Source organism: Heliconius melpomene, chromosome 9, assembly GCF_056956725.1.
Source record: "Heliconius melpomene rosina isolate 202511_hmr_F chromosome 9, ASM5695672v1, whole genome shotgun sequence".
Lineage (NCBI taxonomy): Eukaryota > Metazoa > Arthropoda > Insecta > Lepidoptera > Nymphalidae > Heliconius > Heliconius melpomene.
In genome coordinates this window covers 9144596-9165168 of record NC_140397.1, presented here as the reverse complement: position 1 = coordinate 9165168, position 20573 = coordinate 9144596, and the positions used below count along the sequence as shown (strand labels likewise).

Below are 20573 nucleotides of genomic sequence, written 5' to 3'. Positions count from 1 at the left end.
CAGCCTTCTCAGCTGTTTAGGTAAAATTTACGAGAGAATCATTCTCGTTAGACTCTCAGAGGTGGTAGAGGCCGACTCTCTGCTCTGCAATGAGCAATTCGGTTTCAGAAAGAAACATTCCGCCATACATCAAGTCCACCGTGTTGTAGAGCATATAGCTCGATACAACCTTAGGGATCCTTCTCACAGCAATACAGCTGCTATTTTTCTCGATATAGCGAAAGCTTTCGATAAAGTCTGGCATAACGGCTTGATTTACAAGCTGCGCGCCGTTTACGGCTTGCCAGACTGTCTCGTACACATCCTGCGGGACTTTCTCTCGAATAGATACTTTCGCTATAAAGTCGAAGGCACTCTCTCTTCCCCCCGCCTCCTCCGCGCAGGCGTGCCACAAGGCTCTACGCTAAGTCCTATCCTGTACTCGTTGTACTCCAGTGATATCCCGCTCACTCCGGGTGTTCACCTGGCTATGTACGCCGACGATACAGCCCTCTTCACAACCTCGCGTTGTACTATCCTATTAAAAGATCGACTCCAGAAAGCGGCCCGCGCACTCGGTGAGTGGTTCCGCCAATGGAGAATCGAAGTCAATCCCGAGAAGAGTAAAGCAATACTCTTCCCTCTCAATAAAAATATTAGAGTCTCTACCATCCATCTCTTAGACAAACCCATTCCCTGGGAAAAACAGGTCAAATATCTAGGTGTCACTCTAGACTCTAGATTAACTTTCAAACCCCACATTACAAAAGTCTGCAATAAAGCAAAGTACATTCTCAATAGATTATATTATCTCATAAACAAGAATAGTAAAATGTCACTTAGAAATAAGCTGACACTATACAAAGCTTGTATTAGACCTGTCCTCACTTACGCTTGCGTTGCGTTCGCGCACACCAAGCTTGCTCCCTTGCAAAAAGTGCAAAATAAATTCCTGCGCATCGCATCAGGTTCCCCCTGGTACGTGCGTAATGTCGACCTACATAGAGATTTTGAACTGGAATCGATTCACGAGCACTGCAAACGCTTAGCGAAGCGCTACTTTGAGCGCGCAGGCTCGCACGCGAACCCCCTCGTCGCCGCGGCGTGTAATTACACGCCTCACGCGATTCGTAGACGCCCGCGTAGCGTCCTCTTAGACCCCGATGACGCCATTACCGTAGCAAACGGCCCGTACGTAGGTAGGAAACACACTACACACGCACGACACACACACCGTCGTCGCCGGAATCGACGACGTAGTCTAGCTTATCTCACGGCCCGGCGGCGCCTCGGCGCCGTCGGGTCCAGCGGTTAGGGACTGTTAGCTCCCTTAGATTAGTCTAATTTTATCCCCCGGTCGCGGCTTCTGTGTCGCGGCCGGCTTTGCTTAGAATAGGGAAACTCCCAGCCCGCTCGACGACCGCAAGCCGAGGTTCGAGCCCCGCAGGGGGCGCCCTTGCGTCGTCGGCACTCCCCACAGGCAGCCACACAGTGCCTGCATATTTTCAGGGACAGAGTACCCTCTTCCCTACCCACCCGGTGTCGCTGTAAAGGCCAGTAAGGCTAACAGCATTAAAGTCAAGTCCGAAAAAAAAAAAAAAAAAAAAAAAAATATGCGACATAAGTTTCTACCGTACGTTCGCAGTTGAACGTCTCCCCGTCACTCGCGAGGAGCGGAGCGTTAGAAGTAATACCAGAAGTGTGCATACCGCCGTCACATAGTCAACATGACCGGTCGCGGTAAGGGTGGAAAGGGTCTGGGAAAAGGCGGAGCGAAGCGTCACAGGAAAGTGCTGCGCGATAACATCCAGGGCATCACGAAGCCGGCCATCCGTCGTCTCGCCCGCAGGGGCGGCGTCAAACGTATATCCGGCCTGATATACGAGGAGACTCGCGGAGTGCTGAAGGTGTTCCTCGAGAATGTGATCCGCGACGCCGTCACGTACACGGAGCACGCCAAGAGGAAGACCGTCACCGCCATGGACGTCGTGTACGCCCTGAAGCGGCAGGGGCGCACTCTGTACGGCTTCGGCGGTTAATATTTTAACCGCCAACCGCCGAACCGAAGTGAAACCGACGAGAGTGTGAGAATTTAGTGTGTGTGTTTGCGTTCGGGCGCGCGAGCGCGGTGGTCAGTCGGTGTAATCGCGTCGTTTACATCTCGATTGTGTGTGTGATCCAGCTCGAACCAGACCGCATAATCTCTCTCTCTCTCTCCGTCGGTTTCACATAAACAAAAGGCCCTTCTCAGGGCCGCACAAATTTCAGAATTAAATAAAATTTATGTTTCTTAACCACACGGACGTCCCGGACGTTGACTTTATTAAAAGTTCAGCGCTCCGAGTGTGCACTACTAGTTACTCACTTACTATATTTGGTGGATATGGACTGGACCGAACCGAACAATATGTATTTAGTATGAATAACATCCAAGTAGCTCTAACTCATAACTGTGGTAGGTAGGTAGGTAATGTAAGTATTGAAAATGTGTATGTGTGTGACATGTTGATATATTTTGCTACACACTGCACACTCACTGTACTACTACTACTACTACTACTACTACATACATATTCATGTTGTAACCAAAGCGCACAGTTTATACTTAAGAGATGTAGCGAGCGAGCAAGTAGGCAGGTAAGTAAGTTATAAAGTTATATCCATCCGTATTATGATTGTGTAGGGAGGGTATTGCACAAGTATTAATATTATTTATAAATATCAATTGTTAGTTAAAACGCTACGCTATAATATCAGCGCGCCCTGAATTTATTCGCTACAAATGCAATTGTGAAATTATGTTCCACCAACGTAGCGTAGCGGAAATATATAATAAAGGAGTTCAATTCATTAAATCTCGTATCATTAGCATATCACCCTGTGATGCTATAGCCCACAAGTGTGATGTATGTATCTATTATATATGATACATTGTGTATGTATATTATTAATATTTGATTGATTATGCACGGTCGGTCGTCCGTAACGAATGAAAAAGTAAATCATTACAATTAATTAAATGAGAATATATATATATATATATATATATATATCATAGCAGCATCATCCGTCACGTGACGCTCGTCTCCTTCTGTATGTACGAAATGGACTGATCACTACTACGACTACGACTACGACGACGACAACGGCGGCGAGTACGATGTGCACATGATTATATATTGAATATATTATTATTTTGTTTGGTATTAAAGTTAAAATCTTGATAGAGGGAAGAAAAGTAAACATTAAGAATTATATATATCTTAATAATATATATATATATATATATGCACACACACACAAACACACACACTCACCCCTGTAAACACTCCGCGTACTCGACAACGGCGGCCGCGGTGGACCGTCGCTCAGCGAGGGCATCGGGTGTTTTACGATGCTCCACTTGGAGGTCCTCGAGGGGGTCGACGGACCGTCGCACGGCGATCTTTCGATATCTCCGGGCGGGCGGGTATTCTTCGCTTTCGATCTGTCGAAACGGAAAATCGTTTCAATAAATTTTTATAGAGAAAAATAACTTTTAAACACGACCGGAGGTACGCACGTAGCACTTCGACGTATTCGACAGCTCGTAATTCCGTCAAATCAACGCGTGTCGTGGCGCTCGGCCCGCGAGCCGGTCGACGGGTTCACGGACGAGGCCCTCACGGGTGGCGGGTCCCTCTCAACATCTGAAATAATGTAAAAATTATAATTTTCTAGACGCCTGTTAGTGAAAAGTTTCGAGCGTTCGTACGAGAAAATGTCCAGCGACACCGCGGCTCTCCTCACGGTATCGCTACCGCTCTTACTGCCACTAGCGACCTCTGCCACGCCAGTACAACGTACAACGTATATATCAATATAAACTATACTTTCCGCGTTCATAACAATTTATTGCTCTTTGTGAGTGATCGTGTGCGTGCGTGTGCGTGTAATAAATAATAATAATAATAATAATAATGGCCGACGCAGCAGTAGCATCAGAAGCTCCCGCACCCGCCACCCCGGCGAAGAAGCCCAAGTCAGCGGTCGGCGCCGCCGCCGCTGCCGCCGCCGCCAAGAAGCCAAAAGCGAAACCGACCCACCCCAAAACCTCCGAGATGGTCAACAGCGCCATCAAGGAGCTCAAGGAGCGCAGCGGTTCGTCTCTGCAGGCTATCAAGAAGTACATAGCGGCCCAGTACAAAGTGGACGCCGAGAAATTGGCCCCGTTCATCAGAAAATATCTAAAGAGCGCCGTCGAGTCCGGTGCCCTGATACAGACCAAGGGCAAGGGCGCTTCTGGCAGTTTCAAGCTCGAGTCCAAGTCGTCCGCTTCGAAGAGCAAGCAGTCTGCGGCCGGCGGCGCCGGCAAGGGATCCTCCGCCGCAGCTTCCGGCGCATCGTCGTCGTCGGCCTCCGCCTCGTCTAGGTCGAAGAAGAAGAAGGCGTCCGGAGCTCCCGCCGCGGCGTCCGCAGGCGGCAGGGCCGGCAAGAAGGGGGCCGCAGCAGCAGCAGCAGCAGCGGCAGCAGCCGCCGCCGCCGCCGCCGCCGCAGCGTCCTCGCCGTCCAAGTCCAAATCGAAGACGACAGTGAAGGACAAAAAGGCGGCCGCCGCGAAGAAGAAGCCCGCCGCCACGGCAGCCAAGAAAGCCGCCGCCGCCGCATCCTCCGCTTCGAAGGCGAAGGGCGGAGCCGCCGCCGCCACCGCCGCCGCTTCTAAGGCGAAGAAGACCGCCAAGCCGCCGACGAAGAAGCCCAAAGCGCCCAAACCAAAGAAGGCAGCCACGCCCAGAGCCAAGCCGGCGGCTAAGAAGGCCGCGTCCGCCACGCCGAAAAAGTGAATAAATAAAATAGACATATATCTATCTATATACAATTGCTAAACGGACGTTAAATAACGCGCACTACACGAGAATAACTCGTGGCGAGTGTTGTGTGTGTGTGTGTTGTGTGTATGTGTGACGACGATAGGTAGGTGTATATACGTATATATATGTATATATACATGTGCAACGGTAGCACGACAAAAAGCCCTTCTCAGGGCTAACAAAACTTTCCAAATACGCCATACATACATATGTTGTATCAATGAACGGTGGTACAGTTTCTTCTACGACGAACGTCTCGTGTGCTACGAAAATTTATATTATGTAATATAATCAATTAAATCAATCAATATATTCACAGTATCATGAGTGATTGGTAAGTCGGTGAATCCACTATTAGATTACTCAATTCTCAATATTCATTCAAAATTAGTGTCACAAATAATAAACTCCTACTTCATTAACAATATAATTTTGTGACCAATTGTTGTATGGTCTTAAAAAAAAAAAAAAAAAAAAAAGAAAAAAGTATATATATATTAAGTGTATATATTGTTATCTGTATTATATATATTTACTATAGTATATTTTTATTATCCGTTTCTAGGCTGAACAGCTAGCTAGCTTTCTGTTTACTTCGGCGATTGTCGTGCATCGTCGTGCGTCGTCGTACACCGTCGCGCATCGTCGTTGTACACCGTCGTGCATCGTCGTGCATCGTCGTGAGCAATCGTCTACGAGAACGCTCGCTCGTGTCCCCGCTCAACGTGCGCGCGATACACGAGTACTTATTTCAAAAAACGGGCTTTTTTTTAAATATTGTCTTTCAAATTCATCTAACTATCGTTCAACATGTCGGGTCGCGGCAAAGGTGGCAAAGTGAAGGGAAAGGCAAAGTCTCGTTCCAACCGTGCCGGACTTCAGTTTCCAGTGGGACGTATACACAGGCTTTTGAGAAAAGGCAACTACGCCGAACGCGTGGGAGCCGGTGCACCGGTCTACCTGGCCGCCGTGATGGAGTATCTGGCCGCCGAAGTGCTCGAGTTGGCCGGAAACGCCGCTAGGGACAACAAGAAGACCAGAATCATCCCGAGGCATCTCCAATTGGCGATCCGTAACGACGAGGAGCTGAACAAGTTGCTCTCGGGAGTTACGATCGCTCAGGGCGGTGTACTGCCCAACATCCAGGCAGTCCTCTTACCCAAAAAGACTGAGAAGAAAGCCTAATCCTGACACCCCTAGTGCGTGTGTGCGTGTGTGGGTGTGGATTTGGTTTTCTGAAATTTTTGGGTTTTTTTTTTTTTTGTGAAAAGGCCCTTTTAAGGGCCACAAAATATTTCCGTGAACGCTTCGAAATTGCATAAATTGTTTCATTAAGCGAGACGTCTTCTAAAACAAACAAAATATATAAAGCATGACACTACATAGTGTGGACGGTCATGAATAAGTATATATATATATATATATAACAATTTTAGGCACACATCAATTTCGATATTATAAAAAATTGTCTAACAGACCACCCACACACACACACACACACACACACACACACACACACACACACACACACACACACACACACACACACACACACACACACACACACACACATAATATACAGGTGGAAGAGGCAGCGCTTCTTTTACTGAAACTGCATATAACATAACATATCACATAACTTCAGGGTAAGTTATTTTTCTTTATAGGGCTTTTATAGAGTAGTTGAAACTGTGGTTTCATTTAAAGTGGTGCTGACAATTCCATCCTGGCACGACAGAGAGTGTGTACCTTTCTCATCGATAGTACTAATTACAAACCTTTCTTATCATGCCGCCCAAGACTAGCGGAAAGGCCGCCAAGAAATCCGGCAAGGCCCAAAAGAACATCTCCAAGTCGGACAAGAAAAAGAAGAAGCACAAGAGGAAGGAGAGCTACGCCATCTACATCTACAAAGTGCTCAAACAAGTCCACCCGGACACCGGAATCTCCAGCAAGGCGATGTCCATCATGAACTCGTTCGTGAACGACATTTTCGAGCGTATCGCCGCCGAGGCGTCGCGACTCGCCCACTACAACAAGAGGTCCACGATCACGTCCAGGGAGGTGCAGACCTCCGTGAGGCTCCTGTTGCCCGGCGAGTTGGCCAAGCACGCCGTCAGCGAAGGCACCAAGGCCGTCACCAAGTACACGAGCTCCAAGTGAAGTGGTCCGTCGAAGAGACGACAGTTAAAAATCGAATGCGCTCGCGAACGTGCCGTGTGACGATGTGTGTGTGTGCGCGCGTGTATCCGTCCGTGTTCTCGTGCTAAAGTGTGTGTGTCTGCACTGGTGCTGTTACACTACGCATCGACTACATCATCATCGTCATCATCGGTCGTCGCGCGCATTCTCAAAAGGCCCTTTTAAGGGCCACTATATGAGTCGTGTTTAAAAATAAAACAAAAACAGTTTCTCGCAAAACGTCTCCCTACCTACACCTAGTTCTAAGTGTAAATATTATTGTGTGTGAGCGTGATAAATTCAATAAATAAATAAATAAATAAATAAATAAATAGTGTTGCTACTCTCAGATGAAAATAATAATACATTAATAGACGCACGCACACGAATGACAATTAACTAATGACATAATATTAATTAAGAAAGAATAATACAATAATTATTATCATCACCACATAACGATAATTAATCCTAATAATAATTATTATTATTATTATTTTTATGTACCCCCGTTAGAAACGCACGTAGCCTATTAATAATATTATTATAATGTCGTATTCATGTAATAGAACCTCCTAGCCAGCCAGCCAGCCAGCCAGCCAGCCAGCCAGCCAGCCAGCCAGCCAGCCAGCCAGCCAGCCAGCCAGCCAGCTAGCTAGCTAGCTATCTATCTAACTAACACACGAGTGTGTTAGTTAGATAGATAGATAGATAGATAGATAGATAGATAGATAGATAGCACTGACCGACGCCCGATGATGCCGGGCCCGGCCGACGCGCCAACTACTACTGATGACTGATCTGATCTCTACTCTTCTCTTCTCTTCTCTTCTTCATTTCATTATTATTTCACTGCGACCGACGCATAGTCACAGAAGACGTACACAGCACGGCATCGACGAGGCACTCTCACCGCCCGACGCCCGACTCGCCACCGCACCGCGTGCGAAAGGGACGGCACGTGCCCCGCCCCTCCCCCCCTGACGTTTTATAAGGCGCCGCCGCGCCCCACTTTTTTGAACACTTCCAATATTACTTTGGACGAAGCGAGACGTGCCCGCGCGTAACAGTTCACTTCAGTTCAGTACCGCGTTCAGTTCAGTAGTAGTGCAAGATGGCTCGTACCAAGCAAACCGCCCGCAAGTCCACCGGTGGTAAGGCGCCGCGCAAACAGCTCGCCACGAAGGCGGCTCGCAAGAGCGCACCTGCCACCGGCGGCGTGAAGAAGCCGCACAGGTACAGGCCCGGCACCGTCGCCCTCCGCGAGATTCGTCGCTACCAGAAGAGCACGGAGCTTCTGATCCGCAAGCTGCCCTTCCAGCGTTTGGTGCGCGAGATAGCGCAGGACTTCAAGACGGACCTGCGGTTCCAGAGCTCCGCCGTTATGGCCCTCCAGGAGGCGAGCGAGGCGTATCTGGTGAGCCTCTTCGAGGACACCAACCTTTGCGCGATCCACGCGAAACGCGTCACCATTATGCCGAAGGACATCCAGCTCGCCCGCAGGATCAGAGGCGAACGTGCGTAATTGCCAGCTAGCTTGCTTGCTTGCAATACAAACGAACAAACAAACAATATACACGATTGTGTATATTGTGTGTGTTGTGAAACCAAAAGGCCCTTCTCAGGGCCACAAATTATTCTGATATTTATATACGTTGTCGTTTCACACGTGTACAAAGAACCGTCTGGGCTGGCTGTCCGTCCGTCCTCGTGTCGTACTGTGTCGCACTGTTCATCTGTACGGGGCAATATTCAATGCAAACAAACATACATACTAATAATAATAATAATAATACTTAATTTAAAAAATAATAATAATAATAAATACAACATACTTGCACTTGCAACGTAGAGAGATAGAGAGATATTATATTATATATTACACTATCTATCCATGCACGATAATCATTTATATATATATATATATATATATATATATATATATATATATATATAAATAATTATGATAATAATAATTGCGTGCACTATACTATACTATGTACTATAACTTTTATTTTAATTATTATTGTTATCATCAGCATAATCCCCCCCCCCCCCCCCCCTCTCCCCTACTCCACATACGCATGACCAACGAGTGGAGCCGAACACAGCCGAACGTAGAGGGGGGGGTATATATTTAGAGAGGGTCAAAAAATATGCGACATAAGGGTTTCTACCCGTCCGCCGAGCGGTGAACACCTCTCTCGGTACGAGTCTTCATACGGTCAAGAACTTGCTATTATTTCCTGCGAAATAAGTACCAAGTTTTGCCTGCGCCTCTGCGTTGCGATAGCCACCTACGACCCAGTGTAACCAGTGTTGAGTGTATAGTGTACCATCACCATCACCATCATAAGTGTACATCTGTTTCCATCGGACCTCGCGGTCCCGCTCTAGGGCCCGATGACTGCCGAAGCGGACGTATAGTGCATGCCATCTCGCTCACTCATCATGAGTGACCGAAAGGGAAAACGTCGGTCGCGTTCGCGCTCTCGCCCGCGCGCCCGATCGCCATCTGCCACCGCAACCGCCGCCGCGCGCACCTCTGCTGCGCCCGCCGTCGCTGCCTCCGCCGCGCCCGCTGCGCGTGCCGCCGCCGCCGTTGCCGCGCCCGTTGCGCGCACCGCCGCCGCTGCCGCGCCCGTTGCGCGCACCGCCGCCGCTGCCGCGCCCGTTGCGCGCACCGCTGCCGCGCCCGTCGCGCGTGCCTCCGCCACCTCTCCCGTCGCGTTCCCCACGCGTGCCGCTGCAGGCCCCGTTGCCGCGCCCGCCGCGCAAGCCTCCGCTGGCTCCGCCGCCGCGTCCGTCGCCGCGCCCGATGCCGCGCAGGCTGCCGCGCCCGCCGCTGCTGGCTCCGCCGGTGCCATCGCGCCTCCCGCTGAGAGCGCCCGCGAAGTGACAGTGCCAGTGATATCCCAAAGGAGCAGACCCGTAGATAGGGGCGCCTCCCGACCCCGCCGCTCTCCTTCCGCACCCCCGCAAGTGGACCTGGAATTTTCACCGCGTACCTCGCTGCACTCTGACATCATAGCCGTGGCCGAGCTGCAGAAGCGTGGGGTTCTCTCCCAATCATTGCTGGCACATATTGCTATGTTCCTCACTGATCAGGGTAGGGAACTGGACCGCGCACGCGCCGGCCACGGTTCTTCCGCAGCCCCGGACGCACCGACCGCCTTGGATATCAACCCAATCTCATTGACACCTGCGAGACGCCCACGCACCTCGGACGGCGCCTCAGAATTAACCTTGTCAACGCCCAAACGTTTGTGCGCTAAGCCCCTCCCCCAGCGCGATCCGCGCATATACAGGAGGATTGAAACAGCACCGGCGCCCCTCGCCACGCCCAACGCCCCCGCATGTGCGACAACAGTACCGGCGCCCTCGCCGGCACCCGCCTCTACTACACCCGCTTCTACTACATTCGCCGATGCGCTGCGCACCACTGGATCCAGCTCGGCAGCACAGGTTAGTGCATCAGCTTCTCTAGCGGGGCCACAACAGCCCTCGCAACCTAAACCTAGAATTCCCCCCTTGATTGTAGAGGAATTGTCTAACTGGACATTACACTTCAAGGCTCTAAAAGAACGCCTCGGCCATCCGCCGAATGCCCGCCCCTTCGGGAAAGGCATACGATTTTCCCCGAACTCAGCCGAAGAGTATCGAACTATTCAACGATACCTGTGTGAGACAGAGAAAGACCAACAGCTATCTTGGTTCTCATACGCCCTCCCGTCCGAGCGTAGCCGAAAGGTGGCGATCCGAGGACTGCCTGCCACCACCACGCCAGAGGAAATTACCGAAGCCTTAGGAGAGTTAGGCTTCAAGGCAGAATATGTAAGACCGATTAGGGCGAGAAGGGGGCGCCCTGGCTGCATATTTTTTGCAATACTGGCCAACACACCCGATCTTGTACCGGCCATCTACGAAGTCACTGAATTACTATATATGCAGGGCATTAAAATTGAGTCTTGGAGGAACAAAAAGGGCCCGGCCCAGTGTCACCGGTGTCAGGGTTTCCGACATTCAAGCCACGGATGCCACCGGCGGTTGGCATGTGTGAGGTGCGGTGACGAACATGCCGCGAGCGATTGCCCGAGGCCCCTCGACGTTGCCGCGACCTGCGCGAACTGTGGCGGCGCACATCCAGCGAATCACACGGCTTGCCCGCAGTACAAGCGAGAATTGCGTAACAAGAGGGCCGGCACGGTAGCCCTCTCTCAAGTAGATACCACGCGAAGGGCGTTGAGGACCGCTCCTCGAGCGGAAGTTAACACTGTGGAAGCGGAGAGCGAGGCCACCAACCTTATGGCCCCCGCCAACCCGCCCACTGAAAAAGGCGGAAGACGCCTTAAGAAGAGAGGGGGCAAGAGGACGAGGCGGCAAGAGGAGCAAGCCAGAGCCACGTCCGCCACCCCCGCGGCCTCCACTTCCCGCCAACCCGCCGCCGCAGCCCCCGCTGCAGGCGCCACTGCTACCACAACCTACACACGGCAGACGCAGGCCAGGACGCAGCCTGCACTTATCGCCATTGACAGGGCTCTTGACACCCTCAAGGACGTTCTCCTCGCCCTGAGGGAAGGTCAAGACCCTGTCCAGTGTGTCATAGAGGGCATGAAAAATCTTCTTACCATTCACACCCGAAATTAGGATTGTTTACTGGAACGCCCGGGGGCTGCGGAGGAAGATACCCGCCCTCCGTCACCTGTTGCACACAAACAATATTGACATCGCATTAATAAACGAAACCCATCTCAACGCCGGTTTCTCTTCAAATATCTCGGGCTACAACGTGCTGAGATTGGACACAACTCGAGAGAATAAACTCAGGGGCCTCCTTGTTGCGACCCGCAGGGGCCTGGTCGCTCAGCCGCTGCCTGCTATCGACACCCAGTCACTTCAAGCTCTGGGTGTCGAAATACAACACAACAATAAACCAATGAAGGTATACGCCTCTTATCGCCCGGGCGGCGTCCGCCTGGACATTAATACTGTACGGCAGCTAGTCTCTAGTGATACCCCGACTCTGGCCGCAGGGGACTGGAACGCGCACCATACTGCCTGGGGTTGTGGCTCCAACAACCAGGCAGGGAGGCTTCTTTTCCGTGACGCCCAAAGAAGCGGATACGAAGTGGAGGGCCCCGACGAACCGACTCACTACTCGGACGTCGGTAGCCACAACCCTACTACTATCGATTTGGTTGTGCATCGTGGACTTGAGGCCATCAACCTGGAGGTACTACCGGACGCCTTCGGCTCTGATCATCAGCCGGTCTTGGCCACCATCGCGGGCGAGACGACACTAGCCAGAGGCCCTCCAACTAGAGAACGCGTCGATTGGGAGCTTTTCGCAACCGCACTTCAAGCCGAACCCTCACCCTGTGTCGATCCACTCGTTGACGCTGACAGTATCGACCGACTGGAGCGCAACATTATGGCGCAGATACGCAGGGCAATGAATTCTGCCACTATCCCTCACAATTCTCGTGGTTTGCCTCCACCCTCGAAGAAAATCCTCGCCCTCATCGCCGAAAAAAGGAGGACGCGCTCTGAGTGGCAGAGGACCAGAGACCCGGCGCTTAAAACCAAGCTCAACCGCCAAATCGAGCGCATCAAGGCAGCGCTTGAGGACCGCGATACTGCCAATTGGGAGAAACGAATCGAGCGCGCCAGCTGTGACCAATCTTCGTATCATAAGCTAAATCGCCAAATAATGAGGAAGAGGCCACCCGCCAGGCCAATTCTGCACAGTGACGGCGCCCTCCGGTACACCTCGGAGGAGCGCGCCGAAGTACTGGCCGAACACCTGGCCGACCAATTTCGCCCAAATCACAGCGAGTGTCCGGACCGCCATGCCGAAATTGAGAATGAAGTCGAGGCTCTTTTCACTTCACTGTCCTCGTGTGATACGCTCCCGCCACCTCCACACTTTTCACCATCATCAGTGAAGAAAGCGATCCGGGGCCTGAAGCCAAAGAAGGCCCCCGGGATCGACGGAGTGCCCAACAGCGCCTTCAGACACATAACAGGAAGACTAATCGCCGCTATGGCCAGGCTCTTCAGCGCAATTCTACGCCTGGGCCATTACCCCCAGGCGTGGAAGGAGGGCCTGGTCATAATGATTCCCAAGCCAGGAAAGAACCCGCAACGTCCGGACGGATATCGCCCCATCACCCTACTCAACACGATAGCCAAACTGTTCGAGAAGCTCCTCTTACCGCTTCTCTCGCCGCACCTACAACCGCGGCCCGAACAGTTTGGCTTTCGCAGCGGTCATTCAACTTCGCTGCAAATCGCACGAGTAATACACTTTGCAGCGGCAGCAATGAATAGGAAGGAGAGTGCAGTGGCAGCCTTCCTGGACGTCGCCAGCGCATTCGACCGCGTTTGGCACCCAGGTCTATTATTGAAAATTCTCCGCGCCGGCACCCCGTTCCACATCGTGCGCGTCCTCGCCGCCTTTCTCGAGGGCAGGACGTTCCGCGTCAGAGTGGAGAGTGCAATATCCAGCAGCCACCTGATCGCCGCCGGGGTACCCCAGGGCAGTACTCTCTCTCCTGCCCTTTACACCTGGTACACGGACGATATCCCTACAGAGCAGGGCTCGATGTTGGCACTCTATGCCGACGACATCGCCCTGCTCACGAAGAGTCTAAACCCGGAGCACGCCGCCGCCAAGCTGCAACGCGCCCTAGACCTACTGCCGGGCTGGCTGTCGGAGTGGAGGCTCACTCTGAACGTGGCCAAGACCCAGGCCATTTCGTTTGGGTGCCGACTGAGACCGCCTCCTCCGTTGAACCTGCTCGGCCAACAAGTGCACTGGTCGCCCACCGCCACCTACCTCGGAGTCATTATCGACCGCCAATTAAAAATGAATAAACACATAAAGAAAGCCGCCAATGCTGCCAAAACGGCGCTTTTCATGTTGCGCCCGCTCCTCCGCTCGCGCCTTCCGCTGCGGACACGATTGGCGCTCTACAAGAGTTTCGTGAGGCCCCACCTGACTTATGCAGCACCGGCCTGGTACGCGCTTGCAAGTGCGCCCCAGCGCAAGGTTTTACAGGTGGTCCAGAACGTCGCCCTCCGGCGCGTTACCCAGGCTCCCTACTACGTAAGAAACGCCACTCTCCAGCGCGACCTCAAAATAGAGAGCCTGGAGGTACACATCGGCCGGCTTGCGCGCAACGCATACAGCCGCGCCGATGCTTCGGACCACCTGCATATCCAGGACATAGCACCGTGGCATACCAGGCCACCAGACAAGATGCGCCTACCAAGGGATATCCTTACCTTACCTAATTCCGACTCCTGAGCTGCCCCTTCGGTCGCTGGTCGCCTAAGCTGGGCCTCTCACGGGGAACCGTGAGTCTCACCTGGCTTGGCTGACCGCCCAGGGGGCGCCTAAGCTCATCCTTTCCTATAGAAAAAATTCCTTCCTCACCCAAACTTAACCCCACGTTAACCCACTCTCCCCCTTGGCTCCAAGGCCATCACACAACGACGCGGCTATCGTCATAGTCGCCGAAAGAAACCACAGTTTAAGGGCATCCGCCTTGGTACTGTTGCCCGGCGTGAAAATCATACTCACGCTGGATGAAGAAGATACGAACTGCGACATAAGTTTCTACCGTACGTTCGCAGTTGAACGTCTCCCCGTCACTCGCGAGGAGCGGAGCGTTAGAAGTAATACCAGAAGTGTGCATACCGCCGTCACATAGTCAACATGACCGGTCGCGGTAAGGGTGGAAAGGGTCTGGGAAAAGGCGGAGCGAAGCGTCACAGGAAAGTGCTGCGCGATAACATCCAGGGCATCACGAAGCCGGCCATCCGTCGTCTCGCCCGCAGGGGCGGCGTCAAACGTATATCCGGCCTGATATACGAGGAGACTCGCGGAGTGCTGAAGGTGTTCCTCGAGAATGTGATCCGCGACGCCGTCACGTACACGGAGCACGCCAAGAGGAAGACCGTCACCGCCATGGACGTCGTGTACGCCCTGAAGCGGCAGGGGCGCACTCTGTACGGCTTCGGCGGTTAATATTTTAACCGCCAACCGCCGAACCGAAGTGAAACCGACGAGAGTGTGAGAATTTAGTGTGTGTGTTTGCGTTCGGGCGCGCGAGCGCGGTGGTCAGTCGGTGTAATCGCGTCGTTTACATCTCGATTGTGTGTGTGATCCAGCTCGAACCAGACCGCATAATCTCTCTCTCTCTCTCCGTCGGTTTCACATAAACAAAAGGCCCTTCTCAGGGCCGCACAAATTTCAGAATTAAATAAAATTTATGTTTCTTAACCACACGGACGTCCCGGACGTTGACTTTATTAAAAGTTCAGCGCTCCGAGTGTGCACTACTAGTTACTCACTTACTATATTTGGTGGATATGGACTGGACCGAACCGAACAATATGTATTTAGTATGAATAACATCCAAGTAGCTCTAACTCATAACTGTGGTAGGTAGGTAGGTAATGTAAGTATTGAAAATGTGTATGTGTGTGACATGTTGATATATTTTGCTACACACTGCACACTCACTGTACTACTACTACTACTACTACTACTACATACATATTCATGTTGTAACCAAAGCGCACAGTTTATACTTAAGAGATGTAGCGAGCGAGCAAGTAGGCAGGTAAGTAAGTTATAAAGTTATATCCATCCGTATTATGATTGTGTAGGGAGGGTATTGCACAAGTATTAATATTATTTATAAATATCAATTGTTAGTTAAAACGCTACGCTATAATATCAGCGCGCCCTGAATTTATTCGCTACAAATGCAATTGTGAAATTATGTTCCACCAACGTAGCGTAGCGGAAATATATAATAAAGGAGTTCAATTCATTAAATCTCGTATCATTAGCATATCACCCTGTGATGCTATAGCCCACAAGTGTGATGTATGTATCTATTATATATGATACATTGTGTATGTATATTATTAATATTTGATTGATTATGCACGGTCGGTCGTCCGTAACGAATGAAAAAGTAAATCATTACAATTAATTAAATGAGAATATATATATATATATATATATATATATCATAGCAGCATCATCCGTCACGTGACGCTCGTCTCCTTCTGTATGTACGAAATGGACTGATCACTACTACGACTACGACTACGACGACGACAACGGCGGCGAGTACGATGTGCACATGATTATATATTGAATATATTATTATTTTGTTTGGTATTAAAGTTAAAATCTTGATAGAGGGAAGAAAAGTAAACATTAAGAATTATATATATCTTAATAATATATATATATATATATATGCACACACACACAAACACACACACTCACCCCTGTAAACACTCCGCGTACTCGACAACGGCGGCCGCGGTGGACCGTCGCTCAGCGAGGGCATCGGGTGTTTTACGATGCTCCACTTGGAGGTCCTCGAGGGGGTCGACGGACCGTCGCACGGCGATCTTTCGATATCTCCGGGCGGGCGGGTATTCTTCGCTTTCGATCTGTCGAAACGGAAAATCGTTTCAATAAATTTTTATAGAGAAAAATAACTTTTAAACACGACCGGAGGTACGCACGTAGCACTTCGACGTATTCGACAGCTCGTAATTCCGTCAAATCAACGCGTGTCGTGGCGCTCGGCCCGCGAGCCGGTCGACGGGTTCACGGACGAGGCCCTCACGGGTGGCGGGTCCCTCTCAACATCTGAAATAATGTAAAAATTATAATTTTCTAGACGCCTGTTAGTGAAAAGTTTCGAGCGTTCGTACGAGAAAATGTCCAGCGACACCGCGGCTCTCCTCACGGTATCGCTACCGCTCTTACTGCCACTAGCGACCTCTGCCACGCCAGTACAACGTACAACGTATATATCAATATAAACTATACTTTCCGCGTTCATAACAATTTATTGCTCTTTGTGAGTGATCGTGTGCGTGCGTGTGCGTGTAATAAATAATAATAATAATAATAATAATGGCCGACGCAGCAGTAGCATCAGAAGCTCCCGCACCCGCCACCCCGGCGAAGAAGCCCAAGTCAGCGGTCGGCGCCGCCGCCGCTGCCGCCGCCGCCAAGAAGCCAAAAGCGAAACCGACCCACCCCAAAACCTCCGAGATGGTCAACAGCGCCATCAAGGAGCTCAAGGAGCGCAGCGGTTCGTCTCTGCAGGCTATCAAGAAGTACATAGCGGCCCAGTACAAAGTGGACGCCGAGAAATTGGCCCCGTTCATCAGAAAATATCTAAAGAGCGCCGTCGAGTCCGGTGCCCTGATACAGACCAAGGGCAAGGGCGCTTCTGGCAGTTTCAAGCTCGAGTCCAAGTCGTCCGCTTCGAAGAGCAAGCAGTCTGCGGCCGGCGGCGCCGGCAAGGGATCCTCCGCCGCAGCTTCCGGCGCATCGTCGTCGTCGGCCTCCGCCTCGTCTAGGTCGAAGAAGAAGAAGGCGTCCGGAGCTCCCGCCGCGGCGTCCGCAGGCGGCAGGGCCGGCAAGAAGGGGGCCGCAGCAGCAGCAGCAGCAGCGGCAGCAGCCGCCGCCGCCGCCGCCGCCGCAGCGTCCTCGCCGTCCAAGTCCAAATCGAAGACGACAGTGAAGGACAAAAAGGCGGCCGCCGCGAAGAAGAAGCCCGCCGCCACGGCAGCCAAGAAAGCCGCCGCCGCCGCATCCTCCGCTTCGAAGGCGAAGGGCGGAGCCGCCGCCGCCACCGCCGCCGCTTCTAAGGCGAAGAAGACCGCCAAGCCGCCGACGAAGAAGCCCAAAGCGCCCAAACCAAAGAAGGCAGCCACGCCCAGAGCCAAGCCGGCGGCTAAGAAGGCCGCGTCCGCCACGCCGAAAAAGTGAATAAATAAAATAGACATATATCTATCTATATACAATTGCTAAACGGACGTTAAATAACGCGCACTACACGAGAATAACTCGTGGCGAGTGTTGTGTGTGTGTGTGTTGTGTGTATGTGTGACGACGATAGGTAGGTGTATATACGTATATATATGTATATATACATGTGCAACGGTAGCACGACAAAAAGCCCTTCTCAGGGCTAACAAAACTTTCCAAATACGCCATACATACATATGTTGTATCAATGAACGGTGGTACAGTTTCTTCTACGACGAACGTCTCGTGTGCTACGAAAATTTATATTATGTAATATAATCAATTAAATCAATCAATATATTCACAGTATCATGAGTGATTGGTAAGTCGGTGAATCCACTATTAGATTACTCAATTCTCAATATTCATTCAAAATTAGTGTCACAAATAATAAACTCCTACTTCATTAACAATATAATTTTGTGACCAATTGTTGTATGGTCTTAAAAAAAAAAAAAAAAAAAAAAGAAAAAAGTATATATATATTAAGTGTATATATTGTTATCTGTATTATATATATTTACTATAGTATATTTTTATTATCCGTTTCTAGGCTGAACAGCTAGCTAGCTTTCTGTTTACTTCGGCGATTGTCGTGCATCGTCGTGCGTCGTCGTACACCGTCGCGCATCGTCGTTGTACACCGTCGTGCATCGTCGTGCATCGTCGTGAGCAATCGTCTACGAGAACGCTCGCTCGTGTCCCCGCTCAACGTGCGCGCGATACACGAGTACTTATTTCAAAAAACGGGCTTTTTTTTAAATATTGTCTTTCAAATTCATCTAACTATCGTTCAACATGTCGGGTCGCGGCAAAGGTGGCAAAGTGAAGGGAAAGGCAAAGTCTCGTTCCAACCGTGCCGGACTTCAGTTTCCAGTGGGACGTATACACAGGCTTTTGAGAAAAGGCAACTACGCCGAACGCGTGGGAGCCGGTGCACCGGTCTACCTGGCCGCCGTGATGGAGTATCTGGCCGCCGAAGTGCTCGAGTTGGCCGGAAACGCCGCTAGGGACAACAAGAAGACCAGAATCATCCCGAGGCATCTCCAATTGGCGATCCGTAACGACGAGGAGCTGAACAAGTTGCTCTCGGGAGTTACGATCGCTCAGGGCGGTGTACTGCCCAACATCCAGGCAGTCCTCTTACCCAAAAAGACTGAGAAGAAAGCCTAATCCTGACACCCCTAGTGCGTGTGTGCGTGTGTGGGTGTGGATTTGGTTTTCTGAAATTTTTGGGTTTTTTTTTTTTTTGTGAAAAGGCCCTTTTAAGGGCCACAAAATATTTCCGTGAACGCTTCGAAATTGCATAAATTGTTTCATTAAGCGAGACGTCTTCTAAAACAAACAAAATATATAAAGCATGACACTACATAGTGTGGACGGTCATGAATAAGTATATATATATATATATATAACAATTTTAGGCACACATCAATTTCGATATTATAAAAAATTGTCTAACAGACCACCCACACACACACACACACACACACACACACACACACACACACACACACACACACACACACACACACACACACACACACACACACACACACATAATATACAGGTGGAAGAGGCAGCGCTTCTTTTACTGAAACTGCATATAACATAACATATCACATAACTTCAGGGTAAGTTATTTTTCTTTATAGGGCTTTTATAGAGTAGTTGAAACTGTGGTTTCATTTAAAGTGGTGCTGACAATTCCATCCTGTATACGTAATGTAAACAAATTTTTAATTTCCTACATGTATCTTATAAATTTCAAATTTAAAAGTATACGAATGATAATATGTTCGGGGGGGGGGGGGGGGGGGGAGGTGGTTTGGATGATTGTGACGTGTGTACACGTACTTGGTCAATTTCGTCTCTTAAAGGCTGGCGCGCGTCGTAAGCGCTTGTGCGTCCACAGAACGGAATGACTACCGACCCGGATCCGACGAAATTTTTTAACCGACACCGTCGTGCACGCAGAGAGTGTGTACCTTTCTCATCGATAGTACTAATTACAAACCTTTCTTATCATGCCGCCCAAGACTAGCGGAAAGGCCGCCAAGAAATCCGGCAAGGCCCAAAAGAACATCTCCAAGTCGGACAAGAAAAAGAAGAAGCACAAGAGGAAGGAGAGCTACGCCATCTACATCTACAAAGTGCTCAAACAAGTCCACCCGGACACCGGAATCTCCAGCAAGGCGATGTCCATCATGAACTCGTTCGTGAACGACATTTTCGAGCGTATCGCCGCCGAGGCGTCGCGACTCGCCCACTACAACAAGAGGTCCACGATCACGTCCAGGGAGGTGCAGACCTCCGTGAGGCTCCTGTTGCCCGGCGAGTTGGCCAAGCACGCCGTCAGCGAAGGCACCAAGGCCGTCACCAAGTACACGAGCTCCAAGTGAAGTGGTCCGTCGAAGAGACGACAGTTAAAAATCGAATGCGCTCGCGAACGTGCCGTGTGACGATGTGTGTGTGTGCGCGCGTGTATCCGTCCGTGTTCTCGTGCTAAAGTGTGTGTGTCTGCACTGGTGCTGTTACACTACGCATCGACTACATCATCATCGTCATCATCGGTCGTCGCGCGCATTCTCAAAAGGCCCTTTTAAGGGCCACTATATGAGTCGTGTTTAAAAATAAAACAAAAACAGTTTCTCGCAAAACGTCTCCCTACCTACACCTAGTTCTAAGTGTAAATATTATTGTGTGTG

The 20573-nt window shown here is 50.6% G+C and overlaps 9 protein-coding genes and 1 long non-coding RNA gene across 10 annotated transcripts in view; 9 read left to right on the top strand and 1 right to left on the bottom strand.

The window, feature by feature from the left end:
• The window catches only part of LOC146536522 (uncharacterized), a 63169-nt gene that overhangs the window by 5287 nt on the left and 37309 nt on the right, over positions 1 to 20573 (bottom strand). Inside the window, exons 9-12 of the long non-coding RNA XR_014878249.1 lie at positions 16566 to 16692; positions 16321 to 16490; positions 3542 to 3668; positions 3297 to 3466 (exon numbers count right to left, since the gene is read on the bottom strand). This is a non-coding gene — a long non-coding RNA (uncharacterized LOC146536522). The remainder of the gene's footprint in view (positions 1 to 3296; positions 3467 to 3541; positions 3669 to 16320; positions 16491 to 16565; positions 16693 to 20573) is intronic.
• Positions 1607 to 2237, top strand: LOC146536548 (histone H4). Its single transcript, XM_085190146.1, has one exon. The coding sequence runs from the start codon at positions 1707 to 1709 to the stop codon at positions 2016 to 2018; it is 312 nt and encodes a 103-aa protein (XP_085046272.1). The 5' UTR covers positions 1607 to 1706; the 3' UTR covers positions 2019 to 2237.
• On the top strand, positions 3811 to 5013 carry LOC146536547 (uncharacterized). Its single transcript, XM_085190126.1, has one exon. It carries the CDS (start codon positions 3939 to 3941, stop codon positions 4800 to 4802), a length of 864 nt encoding a protein of 287 aa, XP_085046252.1. The 5' UTR covers positions 3811 to 3938; the 3' UTR covers positions 4803 to 5013.
• On the top strand, positions 5613 to 6121 carry LOC146536546 (histone H2A). Its single transcript, XM_085190142.1, has one exon. The coding sequence runs from the start codon at positions 5640 to 5642 to the stop codon at positions 6012 to 6014; it is 375 nt and encodes a 124-aa protein (XP_085046268.1). The 5' UTR covers positions 5613 to 5639; the 3' UTR covers positions 6015 to 6121.
• On the top strand, positions 6571 to 7205 carry LOC146536545 (histone H2B). The gene has a single exon (XM_085190275.1). The coding sequence runs from the start codon at positions 6618 to 6620 to the stop codon at positions 6990 to 6992; it is 375 nt and encodes a 124-aa protein (XP_085046401.1). The 5' UTR covers positions 6571 to 6617; the 3' UTR covers positions 6993 to 7205.
• On the top strand, positions 7781 to 8783 carry LOC146536544 (histone H3-like). Its single transcript, XM_085190172.1, has one exon. It carries the CDS (start codon positions 8125 to 8127, stop codon positions 8533 to 8535), a length of 411 nt encoding a protein of 136 aa, XP_085046298.1. The 5' UTR covers positions 7781 to 8124; the 3' UTR covers positions 8536 to 8783.
• LOC146536543 (histone H4) lies at positions 14635 to 15858 on the top strand. The gene has a single exon (XM_085190420.1). The coding sequence runs from the start codon at positions 14731 to 14733 to the stop codon at positions 15040 to 15042; it is 312 nt and encodes a 103-aa protein (XP_085046546.1). The 5' UTR covers positions 14635 to 14730; the 3' UTR covers positions 15043 to 15858.
• LOC146536542 (uncharacterized) lies at positions 16835 to 18037 on the top strand. The gene has a single exon (XM_085190125.1). The coding sequence runs from the start codon at positions 16963 to 16965 to the stop codon at positions 17824 to 17826; it is 864 nt and encodes a 287-aa protein (XP_085046251.1). The 5' UTR covers positions 16835 to 16962; the 3' UTR covers positions 17827 to 18037.
• On the top strand, positions 18637 to 19145 carry LOC146536541 (histone H2A). The gene has a single exon (XM_085190141.1). It carries the CDS (start codon positions 18664 to 18666, stop codon positions 19036 to 19038), a length of 375 nt encoding a protein of 124 aa, XP_085046267.1. The 5' UTR covers positions 18637 to 18663; the 3' UTR covers positions 19039 to 19145.
• LOC146536540 (histone H2B) lies at positions 19797 to 20480 on the top strand. Its single transcript, XM_085190135.1, has one exon. It carries the CDS (start codon positions 19893 to 19895, stop codon positions 20265 to 20267), a length of 375 nt encoding a protein of 124 aa, XP_085046261.1. The 5' UTR covers positions 19797 to 19892; the 3' UTR covers positions 20268 to 20480.